The 25176-nt window shown below is 36.6% G+C and overlaps 1 protein-coding gene across 1 annotated transcript; it reads right to left on the bottom strand.

The window, feature by feature from the left end:
* Nucleotides 1-13043: 13043 nt before the first annotated feature.
* On the bottom strand, nucleotides 13044-14534 carry LOC141590289 (uncharacterized). The gene is made up of 3 exons (XM_074410889.1): nucleotides 14286-14534; nucleotides 13782-14171; nucleotides 13044-13076 (listed from the first exon to the last, which is right to left on the bottom strand). The coding sequence occupies exons 1-3, from the start codon at nucleotides 14532-14534 to the stop codon at nucleotides 13044-13046; spliced, it is 672 nt and encodes a 223-aa protein (XP_074266990.1).
* Nucleotides 14535-25176: the final 10642 nt, after the last annotated feature.

Below are 25176 nucleotides of genomic sequence, written 5' to 3'. Positions count from 1 at the left end.
ATATTAACATGGGCACGGGGTAGCCGATTCATCCCTCATCAATATAACTCGGTGGATTAACTCTTTAATCGATTCTACTTTTAGAACTCTCGGTCGATAAAATTACTCTAATATTTATCTATAGCCCGGAACACATGCGACTACGGTCACGAATACTTCCGTTGAGCTCAATCCAAATTTCAAATAAATATGTCCATGATCCCAATTCACATTAACTTGGGCACGGGGTAGCCGATTCATCGCTCATCAACATGAATTCGGTGGATAGTCATTTATCACCCAGATCCCCTACGTAACAAGGTTTGTACCCCGGGGTGGCCGAGTGCACTCCCTCGCGAAATAGGTTTTCATGGTTTCTACTTTTTGGTAAGGCTAACTCTCAATTGTTTATTTTAGCGAGAGGTCATGTCAATTTATTATCTATCACGTTTTAAGTGAACTAAAGCGGTGAACTACGATAATTGTAATTGACACGGTCAATAAACTCGATTTAAAATGATAATGCATGTTTTTGTTATGGCGATTTAGCGATGCATGCAACATATAAATAAAATGCAAAGCATAAATAAAATCCTAGTATGGCCTTCCTAAAATAGTAAATCTAATAAACTATTACAAATTCGGAAACCAACTCCTTTGGTCCCTTGAATATCAGTCTTGGCATGCACTTCAAGGCAACACTTTCTTTAATGGATCGCCTTCTTGAATGACACCGTCTTCAAAGTACTCCGGAATAAATAAATTACATAATAAATTACATAATTTCCTATTATACATTTGTAATTAAAAATAAAAATAAATCTATTAAATTACAAAACGGTTATACGAGATCACAATAAATTACAACCGAATCGATATTCCCATACATTTCGGGTAATATCAATTAAAACTAAGGCCATACTAAGTAAAATTACATAATTCAAAAATTACATAAAATTAAAATATGACAATCATAAATAAAATGCAGCATTATAATATGCATGAACATGCCCAATTTTATGCTAAATCGCCTTTAAAGAGCCAATATCGTATATTAATCGGTTTTTACGGATTTGCATGATTTAACCTTTTAAAAACACAATAATTACATAAATTCATATTTATGTACAAGCTAATTACCCTAACCATCTTAGGACTCAAAACTTAGTCTCTACTAACATTTTGATAATAATTAACCTTTATTTCTTAATATTGTTCATAAATGGACCTAAAAATACAAAATTATATCATAAACTTCAAATTAAATCATAAAAATTTCAAATAATTTCAAAATTTGAAATTTAAACTCATGAACATTCTGGAAAAATACCATGACACTCATAATGTTCAAAACTTAGGTTAAAAATTTCGAAAATTTATCAAGAAAAACAATGTTGCGGTTTATCCGATTTATCAATTATTACCATAAAAATATGAGTAAAATTATTTTTATTAACTTTTCACTTTTAGATCTGAAATATATGATAAAATACAACATGTGACGTTTTTATTTAGTCATGAAGTATGTTTTAGTAATTTTTAATAATTAAAGTCACTATTTATGTGATTTTTCATCAAAAATTCATAAATCATGCATAAAGACTTCATTATAGCCAAATAATTTACACACATCTTGTAAAATTTCATGTGACAATATACTAAATTTCCATGACCAGATTCGAAATATAACTCATATAAACCTATTTTCCCATTTAAATACGATTTTAACTTGAAAAATCCATATTTCAAGCATAACAACTCATTTTATCATGAACCTTTACAGGCCATCAGAAGATAAAAGATGTGAAAACATATCCAAAAACCACTTAAATTCGAAGTTTAGCTATTTTTCGTCCAAAAATGACATTTTTATCATAAAAATCACATTTTAACGCCAATAATATATAAAATGAACAATAAAAATCCATAAATAAACCAAAATGTCCTAAAAATCACTTAGGACCAGAAACTTTTAACATGCAAAATTTATTTCATGATTTATCTTCATAAATCCTAAATAACAAGTTTTATATGTTAATTAAATTAACTCGGAAAAACTAACCCGATCTTGCATGCAACAACCATAATGCTCTGATACCACTTGTTATAAATCATATTTAAATATCACATATTTTAGTTTAAAGTTTTAGTCATAAAAACTTAAGGATCTTATGCATGCATAACATATAAATAAGTGTAGAGGAAAACCGGTTCCTTACATTGAATATTTCGGTTTATGGGCACAAGTAAGGTCTCCTACCTTCACTTGTTCTTGAGCTATGATGAGTAATAGGATGATCCTCCAAAGACTTCAAGTATAGAAGTCACTTCTCTTGAATTGCACCCAAGATTATCCCTTATCTCTACTAAATAATATGTGCTAGATATTTGTTTAATAGTTTACCTTAAAATTGATTATTAATACTCATATATTACATTAATAATATTAGTAATGTGATTTGAATAATTTGGATCATCATTTCTCAAGTTTTTAGAGAAAGATGAACAAAAATATGAGAGAGAAAAGTTATGCATGTGAAAATGAATGAATGTGCATAAAGAGAACTAGTGGAGTACAAAATTCTCTAGTGTAAGAGGGGAGCACGGTTTTGGGGAGGTGGAGGACCAATATTTGGTCCTTCCCTTTTTACTTTTGTTCTTATCTAAACCTTAGGCATGTAAGACTAGGTAAATAGTGTCATGATGGTGTTATTTTACCTTATTAAAATAAATCGCCACAATCCACTAACCCTTTACATTTCGGTCCACTTATAATATGGACTACCATTTTATTTTGTCAATTTGTCAATTGGCACACAATATGTCACATGTAGTATGATACATGTTATTAATTAATTTAATGCATATTTATCACATAAATATCATTTTATGAATTAATTAAATTACATACAACAATTTGACTAGTGATACTTGATCACATAAATAAAATAGGTCATATAATTATAATTCACAACATCTTGTAATTATAATTAACCATTCATTCTTATCTATATTGTTTCTCAAACAATAAACAATTTTAGTAACAAAGCATTTTATTACTAAAATAAATCTTATTTAATCCCATTACAATAAGATAATTATTCTCTCTCACAAATTGAATTGTTCAATTTTAAGGAATTGATTAACTTGTATCGTCATACAATTAATCAACTTTACAGATTAGGGCATCATCCTTTAAGTGTGACCTTAAGGGATCAACTGACCACCATCGTCCCACGACAGTAACGACAAACTCTAGCAAGCCAATCGTTACCGATTAATGTTGATCAGTTGACTATATATAATGAATCATCCCTTACATATTCTTAAAAATGAGATTTAAACATGTGATCATCATGATCGACAATTGTGATCGCATTAATGTCGGGGACACTCCAACGGAGACTATCGCAAAAGTAGTAGAATCAGTCAAGATAGTCAAGAAAAGGCTCATCTTGAAGTGTTGGGACGAATTCGTAACTCATTATGAGAGGCCAATAGCTTTATCACCTACAAAAATAGGCACTAAAACTACAAGAAAATGGTGAGATGAATCCTAAGGAACAAATGTTCCCTAGGACAAGATAAGATAAAACTCAACAACTAAATAACAAACAAAACCGTGGTCACCGGCAACGGCGCCAAAATTTGATAGGGTATCGCACACCTATGCAAAGATAATATTTATACCCTAGACAACAAATGAATGTAGTACTTAGGGGTCGAACCACAGAGAGACGGGAGTTGTTAATTAGTTGTTATGGATTGAATTTTACCTTGGTAGGTTAACAGTTGATTGATTGGTTTGGAGTGACAAAACAATAATAAATAAAATGTCTAGGGAGGTCGGGTCACACATGCTAATTATGTAAATGCTCATGTCAAGTTAAGAAGTTGATTTCACGATAAATGTTTTGGCTTAAAGACACCCACCTTACGATATTAGTGTCAACCATAGACCGGGTCCTAGAGAAACTCTCGTCCATGACTAGGTCGTCCTACTACACATGTTTAGTCTAATTCAATTCCGTGCCTCTCGACTTTTAGAATGAATGAACAAACTTAATCAATGAATAAGGCCTTTAAACATAGATTAAACGTGATGATGCAAATATGATGATGCAAACATGTGATAGAAACAATTTATCAATTTAACTTACCCTCATTTTAACATTTACAATTTTACTTAATCATGCATGGCTTCCCTTACTCCTTAGACAAATGCAACTACTCTAACATGGTGGAAATGTAAATTAAACTAATGCTAAATAAAATGATAAATAACATAATGAAAATAGAATAAGAATTACCTTGCAATGGAAGTGGGGATGAAAACTTGGAAGAACAATACTTGAAATGTAAATTGTAAATAAACTTGAATGGGAATTATATTGAAATGCTTAAGGTAGAATGTTTGTAACATAAGACTAAAAGTAATTCTAATCTAAACTAAACTAAACTAAAGACTAAACTAACCTAAGACTTAGAGAGAATTTCTATGTAAAAGATGTATATGAAAATGGTGTGTAAGAGGTGTGATTAGCACCCCTTATATAGGAAATAAGAGAGCGAAATTTGTAGAGAAATCCAAAATGGCATCCTAAGTACACTCTTAATTTTTTCTTCAATTCTTGGTCTAATGCTCAAGGTATCTAAAGTTGGTGCTTTAATGCCTTGTTTATGAGTGCGATTAAGAGCATTAAGGAGGGCATCTTAAGTATTTTGACATCCTAAGCTCTTCTTTAGCGTCCAAATTTTCCACCACATTTTGGACTTGAATTCTTGGGCTTTGACTTGCACAATGACTTTGCTTGCATTTTCATTTTGATCCAACACTTTCTTCATGCAAAATCCATGCACTTCCAACACTTAGTCCAATCTTGCTCTCATACTTAGCCTTGCTTCTAGTGTTAGCATATTTTATAGTACTTTAGCTCATTTAACTCATTTTCCTACAAAACACACTTGAACACACATTGCACTAGAAACACAATATTAGCTTAGAAACACTTTGATAAGTGCTAAATGATATGTAAAATCAAACTAATATAAGGGGTTAAAATGTATAAAATATGCACTTATCATAAGCCTCACTCGATAGAGTACCCAAAGACTCATAAAACCGTAGTATTACAAAATGTGTCTAATAAAACCCCATTAGCTAATTTTACAACCTCTTGTAAATTTAAATAGCTAACTACCTCCGCATCACAATATACACACATACCGTAGTAATTTAGTTAATTAACTATTAACTACTAAACCTCTAACTAATTAATCATCATATAATTAAATAATAAATTTCTTTGGCCCATAGTTTATAACTCGTCATCAAATAATACATTCACTTGACTAATTAAAAGTCACTTAATACAAGGACTTAATTAAATTGTATCTCATACAAATAATTAGATTTTCCATTTGGGCGTCATCCTATAGGTGTGACCTAAAGCGATCAGTTGATCACCGCCGTCACACGACAGTAACGTCAAACTCTAGTCAGCCAAAGCGTTGCCGATGAACGTTGATCAACTGACAAATATATAAAATAAATCCCAGATTTTCTTTTTACAAGATTTAAGATGTAGACGCAATATTGTGGAGGGCACTCGCTCCAACAAACTGCCACTTGTCCGACACAAGTGTGCGTTACTAATTATCTTGTCCAATAATATCTCCCACTCAATGCAAGGTGTCTTTCAGGTCGTTCTTGCACGTGATCATATCATAAAATGGTTTCCTCGATCAGGAGAATGACTGTCTGACCGGATAATCTACTATAGATCTCATCCGAGCGTGGCCACGCATTTTCAGTCACCTCTCCTTGAGTGACCTTGAGATAAAAATGACATGTGTGGACAATCCTATTGACCTATTTTCTTCGTTTGATACAAATTACAATGACCTAGTAGATGCCCATTGGCCTCCTTTTACGGCGCGACCTAGAGCAAAAACCTAAGCCACCGAAAAACTGTACCAACTTAGACAAATAGTCGCAAGTATAAAGAAGTGACTCGAAGGAATGATTAGAAATCCTTGCCACGACCAGGCAAAAAATGGACTGTATAAATGGTCACTGGCCAACAAATCGTCTCACAATCTGCCTATGTAATCGACCAGCCATCTCTATGGCTATATGACAGTCGAACTCGTCATTAATCGCCTTACAATCTAATCACTCCGAGATGTCACCTCATTAAGTAACTATGGACAAAATACAATGTTAATCCAGTTCACTTTAATAGGGTTCGACGTTGTCACTACAACCTATTTGGATAAAACAAAGTATGTAAATTCAGATAAAACTAAACAGAAGAGTTTATTTACTAAAAACTCAAACGATAAATGCAATTATCATATATGCAATAATAAATATAATATTTTAATTATTACATACCGCATAATTTACAACAATTCTGGCATTCATCTCAATCCCATACAAACTACATGACTTGGTTAAAGGATAAGCCATATTATCATCTGTCCCAACCTTACAAACTGTTATTTCCTTCCTTTCATAAAATCTCTAATTATATGATATTTCATAGGTACATGTCTAGACTTGTTACTAGACTTGGGCTCTTTTACTTGAAAAATTGCCCCACTGTTATGACAATAAATAGTGATAGGTTCCTCAGCAGATGAAACTACCCTTAGTCCCTCCAAAAATTGCCGAATCCATACAGCTTCTTTTGCAGCTTCCGATGCCGCAATGTACTCAGCTTCCGTTGTAGATTTAGCGGTGACTGACTCTTCAAAGCTTCTCCAGCAAACAGCTTCTCCGTTCATCAAAAAGATAAAACCAGCTTGGGATTTGATATCATTCCTATTTATTTGGAAACTAGCATCCGTGTTCCTTTTACACGTAACTCAGAATTTCCCCCAAACACTAAGAATGAATATTTATTACTTCTTAAGTACTTAAGAATATTCTTAACAGCTATCCAGTGACTCTCACCAGGATTTTTCTATTTGATATATGATCAATTTATCCATTTCCCCTCTTTATTCTCATGCATTTGGACTCCGTTTGACACGGTTTTGCATGTCTTTCCTTGCATTTTGCATCCCGATTCCCTAGTCTATGTAATTGTGTTTGTCTTGCAGAAGTTGGGGAAAAACGGAGGAATACGAGAAAGAAAGATGGTTTATAAGTTAGCATGGAGAAGAGAAGAACAAATGCTGAGAAGAGTTTCCCAGCCGGTCAGCCGGCTGGGACTCCTCCACACTTGGCCAAGGAAAAAAATAAAGGTAGATTATAGGGAACTCCCAGCCGGGCAGCCTGCCGACAGCCAGTCCATCAGCTGGGGGATAGCTGAAGAAGGAAGAAAAGGAAGAAATGAAGACGGAGTTACAGCGTGCTCCCAGCTGGCACTCCACCGGCGGCCGGCCCACCGGCCGTGCACACCTGATGACTTGATATGAATTGCCAATTGTCAGAAGACTCCCAGCCGGGCAGCCTGCCGGCAGCCAGTCGACCGCCTGGGACACACCTTCCGTTATTTTGACTTCCTTTGCAAATTTCAACTTAATTTCCGTGTAAACTATAAATACCCCTCCCCTTAGTCATTTGTAAACACAACCCTAGATCTAAAATTATTTCCCTAATTTATGCAAACACTCTTAAGCAAGCCTTAATCTTTCCTTAATAAAACATTTATTACTTAATAATTTAGTTTAGAATTAGTTAATCTCAATTGTTTACATTTGGTATTGGGTTGTAATTTGAAGATTGGTGAAGAGTCTTCTTCTATTTAATCCAAGATTGCAACTTTGTCTCTTAATTGGTATAATTCCTCTTCTAGTTTGTTTATCATTCAATTGTTTACATATTCAAGTTTCATTAATTAGTTTATCTTTACAACATGCTTTTCTTTACCTGTTATATGTCAAAGCTTCAATCTTTTATGTTGTTTGTTGTCAACATGTGTGAGTAGTGCCTTACTAGGATGGAGGGGGATTTTATATAGAGGTGTAAGAGTGGTTTATGACATAGGGAGATTGAAATCCTTGAGTTTATGCTTATTGATTTTATCATGCACATAAAGTATTTGTGAGAATGCTCGAATGAGAATTTAGGTATTTGAACTATCTTTTCTAGTTGTTGGGTGAGAACTTGATTAGTATATAGGAAATACATATTAAAATTATGGTTTGGTTAGTTAAGTGAGGACTTAATCGATCTTAACTTAGGGGTTAGTCTCACATCGAAAGATTGGGTCTTTCCTTTGCTTACGCTCTTGGGTTTTGTCGTTCTATGTGTATTTCCTGTAATACCACGTTTTTCTAGAGTTTTGTTACTCGGCCGAATAGGGCTAATTCGGCCGAGTAATGCGTCGTGTGTTTCCTGGTCAGGCTACTGTCCAGGAACAATACTCAGCCGAGTATGGGGTACTCGGCCGAGTATTCTTAATACTCGACCGAATATCCGGTCTGACAAGTATTAATTCCGCGGTTTGGTTAAGGATGAATAGAGTTATAAATTACGTTTAACAGTTTCACTATTCACTTTTACCAAAACCTAAAACATTTCTACGTACTCTAATCATCTCTAATCTCTCCCAGGACCTTGGATTGTTCGTGAGTCTTTGTTCATCTCTCTATAGAGGCATCGGTAAGTCACTAGTCTCATACCTTTTGTTAGTTTTGCATTTTAGGGTTTTACCCTAGTATTTGAATCTGGGGAAAAAGGAATGATTGCATTTTGTGATTGGATTGTTATGATTGTTGTTAGGTGGAGAATTTGTAGGAGAGCAATTATAACTTCTGCTTGTTGACTCGTAATTGGATCTATGCTAAGGTAGGGTTTCCCACTTTCCCTACTCAGTTGATTGCATAATTATGTTAAGATGTGATGATTATGATTTAATTGGCATGATAAGTATTGTTGTTGATTTGTATTCTTAATTGTTGGAGTTGTGGTGGATTGATTATGATGGTGAGGTGCGTCCTCGGCTGGGTGGAGTGACTTGCGGGAGTGGCTTCACGCCCTTTATTTTCCCCTTGTGGAACCCGCCACAATAAGGGATGTACACATTAAGGAACATGGGTTGTTGCTCGTTGCGATGAGCGGGGCTTAGGTGGGCAAGGCTGCGGTCCCCCACTGGCGGTGTGGATTATCTATCGCGGCAGTAATCTGGCAGGACTACACACTTAAGTGTGTAGTCAGTTATGATACATGATTGGGAACGGAGAATGATTGTGGAATTGTTGCCATTGCTTTTATTTTAATTTGCTTATCTCAATTATACAGTGAACTGACCCCGTTGTTGTTTTGTAAAACTGTGGTGATCCATTCGGGAATGGTGAGCAGATTGTGATAGGTGATGGTTGTCTTTAGCTACGGAGATGAGATGGGATGTCATCACTTCGAGTCTAGCTTCCGCTGTTACGAGTAGTTGCTTTGGTTTCAGTTGTATTGAGATTTCATATACACTTTCTTTTGGTTTTGTTTTGAGACAATGTAATCGTTTAAACTTTATACTTTAATAAATGTTTTGGAATGGATACTTTTGATATACTAACCTCGGGCAATCGAGATGGTAACAGTTTCTCATGCTAGGGTGGTCCTTGATAAGGCACCTTGCTATGTGGGGGTGTTACAAAGTGGTATCAGAGTGACGATTTTTTAACCTAAAACACATGAACCAAATGAACATAGGGAGTCTAATTAAAATAAACTCGGGTAGGATTTGTTTGGAGCTACCGCAAAGACTTGGGAGACATCCCGAAATCGCGTTGAGACCCTTACAATTTCGAGCCAGTCAACATGGGGGTGTCTTGGGAACCGTTGTGTGTTTGAAGTAATGTGTGTTGTATCTATAGATGTTGTTTTAGGTAGATTCTGCGCAAAGTTGAATTAGGTCAGGGTAGAGTGTTTGCAGGGTTAACTAGCTCGGTTATCTTGTATATTGCTGCAGGGCAGCTTAATAATACGTAAAGAATAGGAAATAAAGAAGCCAGATGAGACAACAAATTTTGTACGTGGAAAACCCTTAAATGGGGAAAAACCACGGGCACCAAGTCATGAGAGGTTTCACTATCATTTATGGAGAACAATTGTATAACTAGCTCAATAATGTATTTTGCTCCAAGTATTGTAAAAGTATAGCTTGTAATCTTCTCGAATGTGTCTTGGAATGATCTTGACTCTTCTTTATATAGTGATCTTCATATACCGGATCATCTCTACAATTAAGGCATTTTATTTCCTCTTAATGACGCCATTAATTGCACCTTCAATGCTCTATAATTACCCGGATAAATGCATGGTCATTATGATAGAATCTTCTACTTAATTGCTCAATAATTAGTCTAATAATCTGTAATTATTCTCCATAATTGTGCTTGACTTGGTCAAATAATATATGCTTGATTCATCGTTGTTCTCTCCTGCCTGTTGCCAAGCTCGAGCCATCCAGAAGTTTCTGTCCTGAATGTATGGCCAGGTTAGGATTGTATCTTGAATATAGTGTGGGAATATCAGGCCTAACAATTGCCCTTATCTTCTCATTATCGATGAGTTAGTCAGTAATGAGAAGATAAACATTATTTAAGCAACTTGGTTTAGACGGTTGAGTGTAATCATTGTAGAAAAACGGCTAGTTGATTTTAAATGCACCAAGTGTTATTTACTGCAATTGCTTTAATAACTGCGTGCAACTTGCGGTAACCCTAGGTATTCACCGCATTATAAATACCTTTTTTACTCTCGCTTCATTTTTCACTAAAAACCCGATTATTCTCTATGAAATTCCCTTAATCTCTTCTTCATTCTTCATCTTCATCTTCATCCTTCGTCCATCTTCCCAAAAATTACCCGAAAATAAAATAATGGTTGTAAAAAGAAAATCAACTAGGGGGGCTCTTGCTTCTGGTACTCCTGATGTTTCAAACCCTGAACAAAATTCTGAAAATAAACCTGAGTCTTCTGAAATCCCATCTGGTACTCCTGCTATTGATATAATGTGTATCTTTTATGGCGATTTAGAATTCAAGCCAACAAAAGCACTCAGCGAGCATCTTAGTCTTCCCTGAAGATTCACCGATCAGGGCAGACTGGGCTTGTCTTGTCTTGTTCTTTATTCATGATTTGGATTTTAAGGTTGGTTGCAAGTGGCCTTTCTCCTCTTTGATGGTGGAGGTGATCAAGGAGATTGGTGTTCCTCCCTACCAGATTATGCCTTTGGTTTGGAAAGTGGTCCACTCAATTGAGTTTCTGTGCAAGAAGCATAATCTTCTTTCTCCCTGGGTGACCTGAAACACTGCTATCTTTTGAAGACCCATAGCCCTGGTAGGGTTAATTTCTAGGCTAGGCCTTCGACCACTCCTCTTTTCAGCAATCTGGATAGTGGTGCTGATAAGAATTGGGCTGTTGGCTACAAGTTTATCAGGACCAACTCAGTTGGGCCTGACCTGGCGTACCTCAATTATGATGCTTGTGTTGCTGGTAAGTACCCTGTAACTTTGTCTATCTGCACATATTCTGTTAGTTCAAAAAAAGGAAAGCAGGAAATATTTAACAGGGTGTACCTTGTCTTGTAGTGGATGACTTGGTATGTAATGTTGATTATCCTTCTGAGAGGGTAACTGCTTTTTTGGCTCTTTCTTCTATTGAGAGGTCGTGGCCATATTGTAGCGGGGCTGTTCATTTTCCTCGTTGCTTAAAAATTGAAAGCGTCCCTAGGGCTCTCAAGTCTGCCAAGCCTGCTAAGGTTTCTATTTCTGGAGGTAAGATTTCTTCTCGTTTGCTCTTCTTTATTTTTTCTAGGGAAGTTTGTTTGGAGCAACATTATCCTCATTGCTGATATAGTATCTCATATTGCAGCCACCAGGTTGTGCACTAGGCAGGTAGATTTGGCACGACTAATATGAATGCCAGGCTTGCTCAGGTCAAAGAAGAAGGTTCTCGGGGCAGTGGTGGTCTTGGTACTGAGGGTGACAGGCTAATTGACCTGACTGATGTCCCAGCTGTCCTAGTTACTCCTGTTGTACTTACTGCAACTGCTGAGACATCATCAGTAGCTCAGAAGAGGAAGCAAGATGAGGCTGGCATTCCTCCTCCTATCAGGGAGGTCAAGGCCAGGGTGGATAATCTGGATGATGTCAGGGAAAAGATTCAAGAATTTGCTACCTCTATCTCTCCTTCAACCCTGTCAATGGACCCTGTTGAATCTTCCACCAAGGCAGTTGCCATGGTGGACCATGTTGTCAATCTTGTGACAGACGCCCTTACATCTTTGGGAGAGGTACCTTGATTCTTCTCTTGGCCTGATTTCTTTTCCTTTTGACACTCTCTTGATTGTATTGTTGATACTTGGTTTATTTACGTGTCCAGGCTGCGATGACATGTCTTCTTAATGCTTATCTGTCTACTTCACTAGTGGCCAGGGTCAACTAACTTGGTTCTGATTTCGATAAGCTGAAGTCTGAGTTTTCCTTTGCTCAAGCTGATTTGGTTGCTACCAGGGCTGATTTGAAGAGGGCGTAGATTGAGCGTGATGATGCCAAGCTAGAGGCTGGGTCTGCTAAACAGCTGTTGCAAGAGGCCTTGGAGAGGAATGAGGAGCTTAACATGGAGAAGGATGATTTGGAAGGCAATCTTGATAATGCTACTTTCTATTTCTTTGTCAATGGGAAGGTAGCTGCCATGTCTGAACCTGTGGAGGCCAGAGCCAAGTGGAACCCTGAGGCTGAGATGGCTCTTGCTGCTAAGAGGTATCCTGACCTGCACAACCTTGGTGAAGAGGAGGAAGTGGATTCTCCACAGGAGCAGGATGTTGAGGTTGCCAAGGAGGCCAAGGGTGATGTTGCTGATGCTGCTTCTTTGGAGAAGCAGTAGTTTTTATGATATTTTGATATTTTGGTTTTACCCATCCAGGGGGGATGTCCCTAGATAAACAATTTGGTATTTTGGTTCCTCTTGTCTGGGAAGATATCCCTGACAAGCTAAACATTTTGCTGCCTTTGCCCCAAGGGGTGTGGGCTTGTTAATGATAGCAAGTTTGCCCTTCTAGCTAGCTTTTTTATCTTCTGGATTGTCATTTTTCTGATGTTGTTGCTTCTTAACCTGTTAACCTGATAAATTCTTCTTCAACCTGTTAAAAAAATGTTTTTCAGCCTGTTAACCTGTCATAATTCTTCAACCTGTTATGTTTTAATTCGATGTTTAATCTTTAATCAGATGCAGTTTTTCTGTTATGATTGAAGTGTGTGGGATCCGGCCTGACTGGAGGGCCTTGTGTCCCCTGCCTGGCTGGAGGGCTTGGTAGTCGGCCTATCGGGAGGACATTTGGACGGTTTTCAGAATCTCTTACCTTCTTACACGTCACAGTGCTGAGTCCAGCTGTTGTAGAGGTATGCAGTAAATAACTGGGTCATGCAATTATTTCATGCCTGATTGGTCCCGTATTTACCGTATCTGGTGTGGGTTACCAACCTTCGTTTGGGCACGCCAGGGTGCAACAAAAATTTAAAAGATACTTAAAAAGTAAAGCTATAAGATATAAAGGGTAGCCCCCTATCCTGAAGACTTATTCATATAACAACAATTCATGTATAATTTTTCAGGATTCAAGTATTATATTAAAGTACACGTAAGCGGTGGAAGACATAAGTTTTTCAAACAAAGTACACATATAATTTGCACGTTGATTATATAAGGCAGGCAATTTTGTCAGGCAAAATGAGCAGGGATAGATATATCAAACAATTATAAGTTGAATTCGAGTTTTACCTTATCAGGACAGGGTATAACTGTTTTATTCCGAGAATTATATATGAAATAGTTCCAAATGAGTTACATTCCAAGACCTTGGGATCACTTCTCCCTCTATGGTTTGTAGCCTGTATGCTCCCTGTCCGACGATTGAATCGATTAAGTATGGACCTTCCCATACAGGGGATAACTTGTCTGCTGATTTTTCTTTTTTGTTTGGGAATACTTTTCGTAGGACAAGGTTCCCTTCCCTGAAAACTATGATTTTGACATTCATGTTATAGCTTTTAGTTACTGTTTGTTGATATGATGCTATCCTGAATTTGGCAGAATCTCCCAATTCTTCTGTCAGGACTAAACTGTCTTGCATTAAGTCAGCATTTGCCTCGATATTGTTCAGGCTGTATCTTGAGGTTGGCACATGTACTTCTGGAGGGATGACTGCTTCACAATCATACACTAGGGAATAAGGTGTCTGACATGTTGATGTCTTTAGAGTTGTCCTGTCTGCCTAGAGTTCTAGTGGAAGCTCTTCTGCCCATCTTCCTTGTCTGTTTTTTAGCTTCTTTTTCAGGCAAGTAATAACTACCTTATTGCTTGATTCAGCCTGACCATTTGCTTTTGGGTAGCTAGGTGTTGAAGTTAACTGGTTGATATTCCACTCAGTACAGAAAGCCTTGGTTCTTTTTCCAACGAACTGTGTGCCATTGTCACATATTATCTCTAAAGAGATTCCATATCTACAAATGATATTCTTCCTGATAAAGGAAATTACTTCCTTGTCAGTAACCTGCCTGAAAGAGTCAGCTTCAATCCATTTAGAGAAATAGTCAGTCATGGCTAACATAAATACTTTATGGCTTGGCGCTATTGGTAGATTCCCTACTATGTCCATGCCCCACTTCATGAATGGCCAGGATACATCAATTAAATGAAATAGCTCTGATGGTTGATGAATTATTGGGGCGTGTACTTGGTAGATGTTAGGCCTGGAAATCCGTAGACGTCCCTAATCAGTATCTCACCTTAACCTGACCATCAGGCTGTCAGGGTGTCAGGGTATCAGGACACATGAAGATAGGCGCCATGCCATGGAGAGAAGAACGGTCAAAATATCAGGACGATATCAGACCAGGAAGACATATTACAAGAGGAATGTATGCGCAACATTGAATAGGAAGATCTCACAGTAAATGCAGTAATTAAGGGCGTAATATTGGCAATTATTGCGGATTATTAAGGAGAATAATCCACATTAATGCCGCCATCACACAGCCGTTCAGCAAGAGCTTATATAAGGGATATTTGGAAATCATTTGAAGGATCATCACAAGACAAGGCAATATACAACATTCTCATTTCATTCAAAGATAATTACGTCCAATTGTGCTTAATACATAATACAATAGTGAAATCCTCTCCTGGCTTGGTGCCCGTGGTTTTTTCCCATTTAAGGGTTTTCCACGTACAAAATTCTTTGTCTTATTGTTGTTATTTTTTATTGCATTTACAATTTATATTTTGTCCCTGACGACCAGACTATTAGGGCATTTAGAGCTAGTTAACCCTACCCAAATCTACTCTGACCTGATTTCGCCATGCGCAAAATTCACACAAAACAATTGGCGCCCACCGTAGGGCATCTAGCTCTTTAAATCATTTTTTCTCATCTTACAAAAACTTAAAAATCCTACAAAAATGGCCCAACCTACCATTGAAGAACAATTAAACACAGCTCTCCAGCAAATCGCTGAGTTGGAAAGCTTGAAAGAAATAGTAGCCCAAACTGAAGCAGAAATCCTGCAACTAAGAGAATCTGAGTCAGCTCTGAAATAAAAATTAGAGAAAACCCAAGGAGCAGGCTTTAGATTCTAGGCAGGAACCCCATTTGCATCAATCATCAAAAACATCGATTTCTCCAGTTTTGGGAGCCCAAGTGGTTCTAAATTCATTAATGTTAATGGTGACGGTGTGTGGGAATTATCTCTATGCTTCCCTTTAACAATAAGGATTATAACGAATTTATTATGATGAATACGAGTCATAAAATAAATTACATAAACAAAATAGTAGAGAATTAAGAAATAACCTTCGGTCCTAGGTAATATGGCCTATGAACAATATCGCAATGATATTCTCCTATCAGTTGCACCCAAGATGAAATGAGATATGCCTTTGTTCTTTGCTAGAATCGATCCCCGAATTTCCTTAACAAATTTAGGGTTTTGTGTTTTCTTTTGATGAGAGTGTGCTATGTTAGAATTAGGTTAGAAAAATGATCTCACCTTCTCTTATTATAACCGAAAAAGAGAAGTCAAGGGGAGATATTTTTCTCTCCTAATTTCGGCCCAAATTTCGGAAATAAGAGAATTATTTTCTCATTATTTTCGGTTTTTTTCTACCTACCAAAAATAAAAAGATTAAATCTTCTTATTTTGGTAGTATACAAAATGTATAAAATGTATTATTTATAAATTGTCATTTATTTAATTCCGTATAAATAAGTCTACACACAACAGCTTGCAGTCGATTTATTAATGTCGATCTGTGATAATATCATATAATATATACTTTAACTATAAATATCGCATATTTATAATTTGCTAATTAAATATAACCGGTTACATTTAATTACGAATTAACAACTTAATTCGTTCAAGCTAACATTATATACATTAATTAAATATAACATATTATATTCAATATACGAATTGACCGTTAATTCGTCTTAGCTAATATTATTTAATCGGCATTAAATAATCGTCTCATCAACACGTTGACTAACTGTTTAGTCAATTATATGAACTAGCCTTTTAGTCATATAAGGCATCAATGTGATTACATTTCCATAATCACATCTCTCAAACACATCCTTTAGGTGTGACTTTTAGGGACCAGTTGATTACCGCCATCAGTATGATAATAGCGTCAAACTTTCTAGCAAGCCAACCGTTATTAAGTAATCGTTAATCAACTGATAAAATACGAAGTATACCCTTGTGAACCTATAAGAGATTTATAAATGTTATCACACTAATTTGTGGAGGACACAAGCTCCAACAAACTCCCAATTGTCCTCATAAGTTTATGTGCGATAACCGATTCTCATATCCTAAAATTTCTCCCACTCAATGTAAAACAATTTGTAAAATCTGTATTCACAAAGGTCGTATTTTACAAGTGATCTGTATCAAGAGTGGTTTCCCCGACTAGAGAGTAACTTAACTGATAAACGAATCATCATTCGAGCATGGCCATGCATTTCAGTTACAACTCCTCGAGTGGCCTTGAGAAATAACTAAACCTGATAAGGGTTGGATATTTTCCTCAACTCAAATCCAAATGAGATGTAAGCACAAAAGATGAAATGACCCAGAAAAAATCTACTTAGTCTCCAATTACGGCAGACCATGAGAAAGAAACCAAAGTCACCCAAAAACTGCCTTAATCTCAAGAGACAGTCGATAGTCAAAAGAATCGACTCTGGGAACACAATGGACGTCCAATCCACGACCTGTCACCGAATGTTTTTAAACATTTAGGACTCCATTACGTTGTCACAAAAAAAAATTGTTCTACGAGGTATCGTTATAATCTCGCATCTGTGATCGATCAGTCAACCGTTTGACTTATGGCTCGTTGAACCCACTATCAATCGACTGCACAATATAATAGCCAGAGTTATCAGCTCATGTAGGCAATTACGGACCAAAATAAATATAATGTAATTCAGTTCACTTTGTGGCGTTCAATGTTGTCAGTACAATCCACATGAAAAACAGAATATTACAAAAACGATGAAGTTATAAATAGTATATGAAAAAGATAATGTATCAAATCCATAATCAACTACTACAACTCAGGAACACGTTTAACTCCCATGGAATTAACATACCCTTCATGCTTATCAAAATTCAACGGTTTAGTGAGAGGGTCCGCGATGTTATCATCCGAAGCTATCTTGTCAATCACTATCTCTTCTTGCTCCACGTAATCACGGATCAGGTGAGCTTTCCGATGTACAAGTCTAGATTTGTTGCTAGACTTAGGCTCCTTAGCCTGGAAGATGGCACCTCTATTGTCACAATAGATGGTGATCGGGTCATTCGAACTAGGAACTATCGTAAGTCCTTGTAAGAATTGACGCATCCATATAGCTTCCTTTGCTGCTTCCGAAGCGGCATAGTACTCGGATTCAGTAGTAGAATCTGCTACAACACTCTGTTTGGAACTCTTCCAGCTGACCGCAGTACCATTAAGAGTGAAGATGAACCCGGACTGAGATTTTGAATCATCTCGATCCGTTTGGAAGTTAGCATCTGCGTAACCGATTGCGCATAGCTTAGTATCACCTCAATAAGTCAATACCCTATCCTTAGTCCTCCGTAGGTACTTGAGGATGTTTTTAACAGCTATCCAGTGTGTTTAACCTGGATTCTTTTGGTACCGGCTCGTCATACTCAATGCATATGCCACGTCTGGACGTGTGCATATCATGGCATACATGATTGATCTTATCGCAGATGTATAAGGAACACGACACATGCGCTCAATCCCTTCAGGCATCGTGGGTGACTGAGACTTGCTCAACTGCATCCCAGACGTCATTGGAAAGTTCCCCTTCTTGGAGTTGGTCATGCTCAACCTCTCAAGAATTTTATCCAAATAAGACTCCTAAATCAATGATAACGTCCGTCGTGATCTAGCTCGGTAGATACGGATTCCCAATATGCGTTGTGCTTCACCCAGATCTTTCATTTGGAAATGGTTCTTCAACCATCCTTTAACCGAAGATAAGAGAAGAATGTCATTTCCAATCAAGAGTATGTCATCGACATACAATATCAAGAATACAATCTTGCTCCCACTCGACTTGATATATAAGCATGGTTCCTCGACTGATCGAGTGAAACCATACTCTTTTATCACCTGGTCGAAACGATGATTCCAACTCCGAGAAGCTTGCTTAAGTCCATAAATGGAACGCTTAAGCTTGCACACTTTCTTAGGATTCTCAGGATCTGTGAAACCTTCGGGTTGTACCATATAAAACTCTTCCTCAAAATAACCGTTTAAGAAGGCGATTTTCACATCCATTTGCAAAATTTCATAGTCATGAAAAGCGGCAATCGCTAAGATTATCCGAATGGAACGTAGCATGACTACCGGTGTAAAAATTTCATCATAATGCAATCCGTGCACTTGAGTGAAACCTTTTGCCACTAGTCGTGCCTTATAGGTATCTGGTTGCGCGTCTACAGAATGCTTTATTTTGTAAAGCCATTTGCACTGTAGAGGTTTTACCTTATTAGGTAAATCAACTAGATCACATACGTCATTCTCATACATGGAGTCCATCTCGGATTGCATGGCTTCAAGCCATAGCTTTGAGTCGGAACAGGCCATAACACCTTTATAATTAGCGGGTTCATTACTCTCTAGGAGTAAAAGGTCATTTTCCTCGACCATACCAATGTATCTGTCCGGAGGATTAGAGACTCTACCCAACCTCCTAGGTTCCTCAGGAATATTAACCGTATCATCAGTGGAGGAACAACTTCCCCATCTGTTCTTCGGTTGTTGGTTCTGGAATCTCCGACAGCTCGAAGGTTCTATTACTTGTCTTGTTCTCGAGAAATTCTTTCTCTAAGAACGTCGCACTAGCCGCAACAAAAACTCGATGTTCGGTAGGCGAATAGAAGTAATGACCAAAGGTTCCTTTTGGATAACCAATAAAGTATGTCTTGACCGATCGCGGACCGAGCTTATCCTCGTGTCTCCACTTAACATAAGCCTCGCAGCCCCAAACCCGAATAAAGGACAAGTTAGGGACCGTTCCCTTCCACATTTCATAAGGAGACTTGTCGACAGCTTTAGTCAGACTTCGGTTAAGTATAAGAGCAGCTGACAAAAGAGCAAAACCCCATAATGAATCAGGTACTACCGTGTGACTCATCATGGATCGAACCATATCAAGTAAAGTTCGATTTCTCCGTTCGGACACACCATTTAATTGAGGTGTTCCAGGTGGAGTTAACAGCAAAACGATTCCACAGTCTTTAAGGTGTTGATCAAACTCATTTGAAAGATATTCGCCACCCCGATCTGAATGCGAGTGCATTAACCTTTTTACTCAATTGGTTCTCAACCTTGTTCTGGTATTCCTTGAATTTCTCAAAGGATTCACTTTTACGCTTCATCAAGTAGACATATCCGTATCTAATCAAATCGTCCGTGAAAGTGATAAAATATCTATAGCCATCTTTAGCGGTAATTGACATAGGTCCACAAACATCAGTATGTATGAGTCCTAATAGGTCACTAGGGCGCATTCCAACACCTTTGAAGGAAATTCGAGTCATTTTGCCAATGAGACATGATTCACACGTGCCATATGTAGAAAAATCGAATGCGGGAATAGTCCCATTATCGACGAGTTTCTTTACACGTTTTTCATTTATGTGTCCCATTCGACAATGCCATAGATAGGTTTGATCTTTCTCACCAACCTTTAACTTCTTATTATTCACGTGTAATATTTCCGTGGTTTGATCTAAGATATAAATTCCATTCATGGAAACTGCTTTGCCATAAATCATTTCATTGAAAGAGAAAATACAGCTATTATCCTTTATTAAAAATGAAAAACCATCCTTATCAAGTACGGAAACAGAAATAATGTTCTTAGAAAAACTGGGTACATAGTAACAGTTATTTAAAAATAACTCAAAACCACTAGGGAGTTGGATTACATATGTTCCCTTCGAGACTGCAACAACTCTAGCTCCATTCCCGACTTGCAGGTCCACATCACCCTTTCCGAGAGGTGTGATGTTTCTTAGGCCCTGCAAATGATTACACAGATGAGAACCACAACCAGTATCAAGTACCCAAGTTCCGAAACTCGCATGGTTAATCTCAATCATATGAATATAAGATGACATACCAACAGGAACGACGCGGCCTGCTTTTATGTCCTCACGGTACACGGGAGAGTTCCTCCTCCAATGTCCACTCTTGTGACAATGTTGGCACTCAATGTCACCGACCTTGCTCTTTGCCTTGCCCTGTGAGCCACTAGTCTCACCAGGCCCACTCTTACCGTTTCCTGGCTTCTTAAGCTTTGGCTTACCTACAGTTAGGTCGCATGGAGCTTTGCCCTTACCTTTATTCTTGTTGGAAATCGTGAGAACATCCTGCTTCATGCTCCCACTCAATTTCATATCCTTCTCGGTCTGTACGAGAAGGGAGTGTAGCTCATGAGGACTTTTCTTCAAGTCATTCATGTAGTAGTTCGCCCTTAAAAGGGCAAAACCATCATGACGAGAATGAAGCATTTACTCAATGACTATGCTCTCACTGATTTTGAAATCAAGTGCCTCCAATTTCTCGACATTCTCAATCATGTTAAGAATGTGTGGGCTAACCGGTTGGCCCTTTTGGAGTTTCGCATCAAAGAAGCGACAGGTATGCTCATAAGTAACGATTCTCGGTGCTTTTGAGAACTCGTTAGTGAGCGTGGTGAAAATCTTGTTTGCACCTTGGGCAATGAAGCGTCTCTGCAAATTGGTTTCCATTGCAAAGATGAGTACGTTCTTTATCGCACCCGCTTCCATGACGAAATCACTATAAGCAAGTGACTCGTTAACTCCTGCATTGGGGCCTGGGTTTACCGGTATTGGCTCAGTTAAGTACTTGAGCTTACCGTCAGCAATGGCAACATTCTGTAGTGCTGCCTCGCAGTCCGCAAAGTTGGACCCATCATTCTTCAGTCGTGTGAACTGACTCATGTTGTCCATAAAAACTTTAAACCAGGACTCGCGTCCAAGTGTGGCACTCGACATTGGGATTTTGTTATTTCCTGCCATTTTGTTGTAATAGTATTATCAAAATAAACGTATTCTACACTGCAAAAAGAAGAATAAAAATAATTCGCATATGCATCGTTATGATTTTAAGTCTTAATGCAAAACTGTTATAAGCGAAGACTCAGACATTTATACAATTGACCTCCCTCAAGAATTATATAAATGATTCCAAGACTCAATTATCTGTAAATTGTTAAGCCAACCTTTTAGCTAATTCTACTGTTAGAATTCTTGGTCGATAAATTTCTGTAAATTCTATCTTTAGTCCATCATAATCACGAGAAACTCTTCGGACTATAATGTTGAGATAAACTAAGTCAACACAAACTACTTACCCAACGTAGAAGGGGTCATATTATGCCTACCGACGAAGATGGGATTCATAGTTGTTTGCCCTTATAAAGACTAGTCTCAATTTCCGTTTTAGAGGAAGATCCCATCAACTTTATTTTAATTCATTTTAAGTGAACTAATATCTAGCATGCGTGAATGAATAAACTAAGGTGATGGCTTCAACTGTGTGACATCTGTATGTCTATGAAAACTAACATTCAACCTATATGAGTCAATTTTCATGCATTTTAGTAGTAGGTGGTTTGGTTTAGGCGGAATATGATGCAAAAACTATCATGTGAATGAAAAGCAATAGGAACGAAAACGTAAAAACAATAATAAAGTCCTAGTGTGGCCTATCTACCAAAATGAACATAAAATACAAATTTGGAATCCATCCTTGGACCCGAGAAGTTTGTCTTGATGTTCCATCTTGGTCCATGTAGCGGGAGTGAGCTCCAATCTCCAACTTTAGTCTTCTTTAAAATTACAATTAAAAATTACATAATAAACCTATTTACATTCTAATTTCAAAACCGTAATAAATAAAGAAAACCAAACGGAGATACGAGATCTCAAATTACATTAAAAATTATGTTTCCATCATTACGAAAACATAATTTAACTAAGGCACACTAGGTATTACAAATTACAACCGATTGTAAAAATACGTAAATAAAACCATTCAACGATTCATTCAACTAAAAAAAATACATCAACTAAAAAAATTAAACATACAAGACATAATTCCTTAATTATGTAGATTAATTTCCCAAACCACCTATTTAAATGATCAAATTAAGTGACAATTTCTCAGTTACTCACATTAATTTCAATCTTAATTCACATTAATCTTGTAATATGAATTTAATCCAACATTATTTAAAACTTCTTTAAAATAATAAGGTATCTTAAAATTAGGAACTGTTTCACAACAATTATTATTCATTATATGATAATAATAATTGGCCAAAAATAAAAACAGAAACAAAAAAACAACCTTTTTTTTATTTCTGGTCTCGGCAAAACAGGAAAAAAAAAAACGAAATATTTTTTTCTTTTGCACACGGCATTTCCCAAAAAAAAAAACAGAAAATCCAAATTTTTTTTTTTCTTTTCCTTTTGGCTGAAATAAAAAAAAATTACAGCAGCCCATATTTTTTTTTTCTTCACGGCATTCATGAACAAAAAAAAACAGAAACCTATTTTTTTTCTTTTGCAATCGGCTGGAAAAAAAATTGAAAACAAATAATAATTTGTTTTCTTTTCATGTCGGCATTATGCCCTAAAAAAATTGGATGAACAAATTGTTTATAGTTGCTATTAGAACAAGATTAGCATATAAATTAATGAAACATGATTAACCATATATGCCAAAAACTATATAGCAAAACAAATTTAACATCATCAACAAGACGATTTCCATTTACATTATAATTTAATCTCCCTTAAATCAAACATCTACAAATTCATCATATAATTATTTTAACTTATTAAAACAACAAATGAATGAATCAAAATGGAAATATAAACATCAAAAACAAAAAAAACTCACGGCACAAAAAAATTTACACGGCAATTTTTTTTTTTTTTTAAACAGCCGTGACCCCTTTTTTTATTTCAAATTTTGTTTAAATTCAAATATGAAAATCATCAAAATAAAATCGTGGCCTTGGCTCTGATACCACTTGTGAGAAATATCTGTATACTTCCCTCATTATTAACAATAAGGATTATAACGAATTTATTATGATGAATACGAGTCATAAAATAAATTACATAAACAAAATAGTAGAGAATTAAGAAATAACCTTCGGTCCTAGCTAATATGGCATATGAACAATATCGCAACGATATTCTTCTATCAGTTGCACCCAAGATGATATGAGATATGCCTTTGTTCTTTGCTAGAATCGATCCCCGAATTTCCTTAACAAATTTAGGGTTTTGTGTTTTCTTTTGATGAGAGTGTGCAAGGTTAGAATTAGGTTAGAAAAATGATCTCACCTTCTCTTATTATAACCGAAAAAGAGAAGTCAAGGGGAGATATTTTTCTCTCCTAATTTCGGCCCAAATTTCCGAAATAAGAGAATTATTTTCTCATTATTTTTGGTTTTTTTCTACCTACCAAAAATAAGGAGATTAAATCTTCTTATTTTGGTAGTATACAAAATGTATAAAATGTATAACTTATAAATTGTCATTTATTTAATTCCGTATTAATAAGTCTACACACAACAGCTTGCAGTCGATTTATTAATGCCGGTCTGTGGCAATATCGTATAATATATACTTTAACTATAAATATCGCATATTTATAATTTGCTAATTAAATATAACCGGTTACATTTAATTACGAATTAACAACTTAATTCGTTCAAGCTAACATTATATACATTAATTAAATATAACATATTATATTCAATTTACGAATTGTGATTAATTAATTCTCGGCTAATATTATTTAATCGGCATTAAATAATCATCTCATCAACACGTTGACTAACTGTTTAGTCAATTATATGAACTAACCTTTTAGTCATATAAGGCATCAATGTGATTACATTTCCATAATCACATCTCTCAAACACATCCTTTAGGTGCGACTTTTAGGGACCAGTTGATTACCGCCATCAGTATGATAATAACGTCAAACTTTCTAGCAAGCCAACCGATATTAAGTAATCGTTAATCAACTGATAAAATACGAAGTATACCCTTGTGAACCTATAAGAGATTTATAAATGTTATCACACTAATTTGTGGAGGACACAAGCTCCAACACGGTGAACCAAAGAATAATAATGAAAAACCTGTTGAATCTGCAGCAGCCATCATGATGGCAGTGGTTCCGGAGATCAAGAAACTCAATGAAAAATTTGAGAAGATACCTGAAGTACCTGCCAGCATAGAAGAAGCTGCCCCTGACAGTTATGGGGATTCGCCTTTCATAGACGAAATAGCAAAAGTAGATTTACCAAAGAAGTTTGTGGTCCCATCCATGATGGTCTATGATGGAACCACAGATCCACAAAATCACGTGGCTCTCTATAAACAAAAAATGGTGGCTGCATCTATTCCCAACGAATTTAGACAAGTTTGCTTGTGTAACGGATTTGGAACGACCCTGACCGGCCCTGCTCTGCAATGGTACATCAACCTGCCAACTGGGAGCATCCATTCCTTCGCCAACCTGATCAACAGCTTCAACCAGCAGTTTGCAAGTAGTAGAGAGTTGGAGAAACGATCCAGTGACCTTTACCGAATCACATAGAAGCC

Source organism: Silene latifolia, chromosome 7 (genome assembly GCF_048544455.1).
Source record: "Silene latifolia isolate original U9 population chromosome 7, ASM4854445v1, whole genome shotgun sequence".
NCBI classification, from domain to species: Eukaryota; Viridiplantae; Streptophyta; class Magnoliopsida; order Caryophyllales; family Caryophyllaceae; genus Silene; species Silene latifolia.
The sequence above is the reverse complement of the archived record's forward strand: the minus strand, read 5'-3'. Positions and strand labels throughout refer to the sequence as shown.

What these genes read in the sequence shown, in the direction of transcription:
- LOC141590289 (XM_074410889.1), bottom strand. Translation starts at nt 14,534, where the DNA reads ATGACTGACTATTTCTCTAAATGGATTGAAGCTGACTCTTTCAGGCAG. An exon ending in AGGCTGAATCAAGCAATAAG is followed by an intron (nt 14,172 to 14,285) that starts GTAGTTATTACT and finishes TCAACATGTCAG; the next exon opens with ACACCTTATTCCCTAGTGTA. An exon ending in TGATCCCAAGGTCTTGGAAT is followed by an intron (nt 13,077 to 13,781) that starts GTAACTCATTTG and finishes TTTTTTTAACAG; the next exon opens with GTTGAAGAAGAATTTATCAG.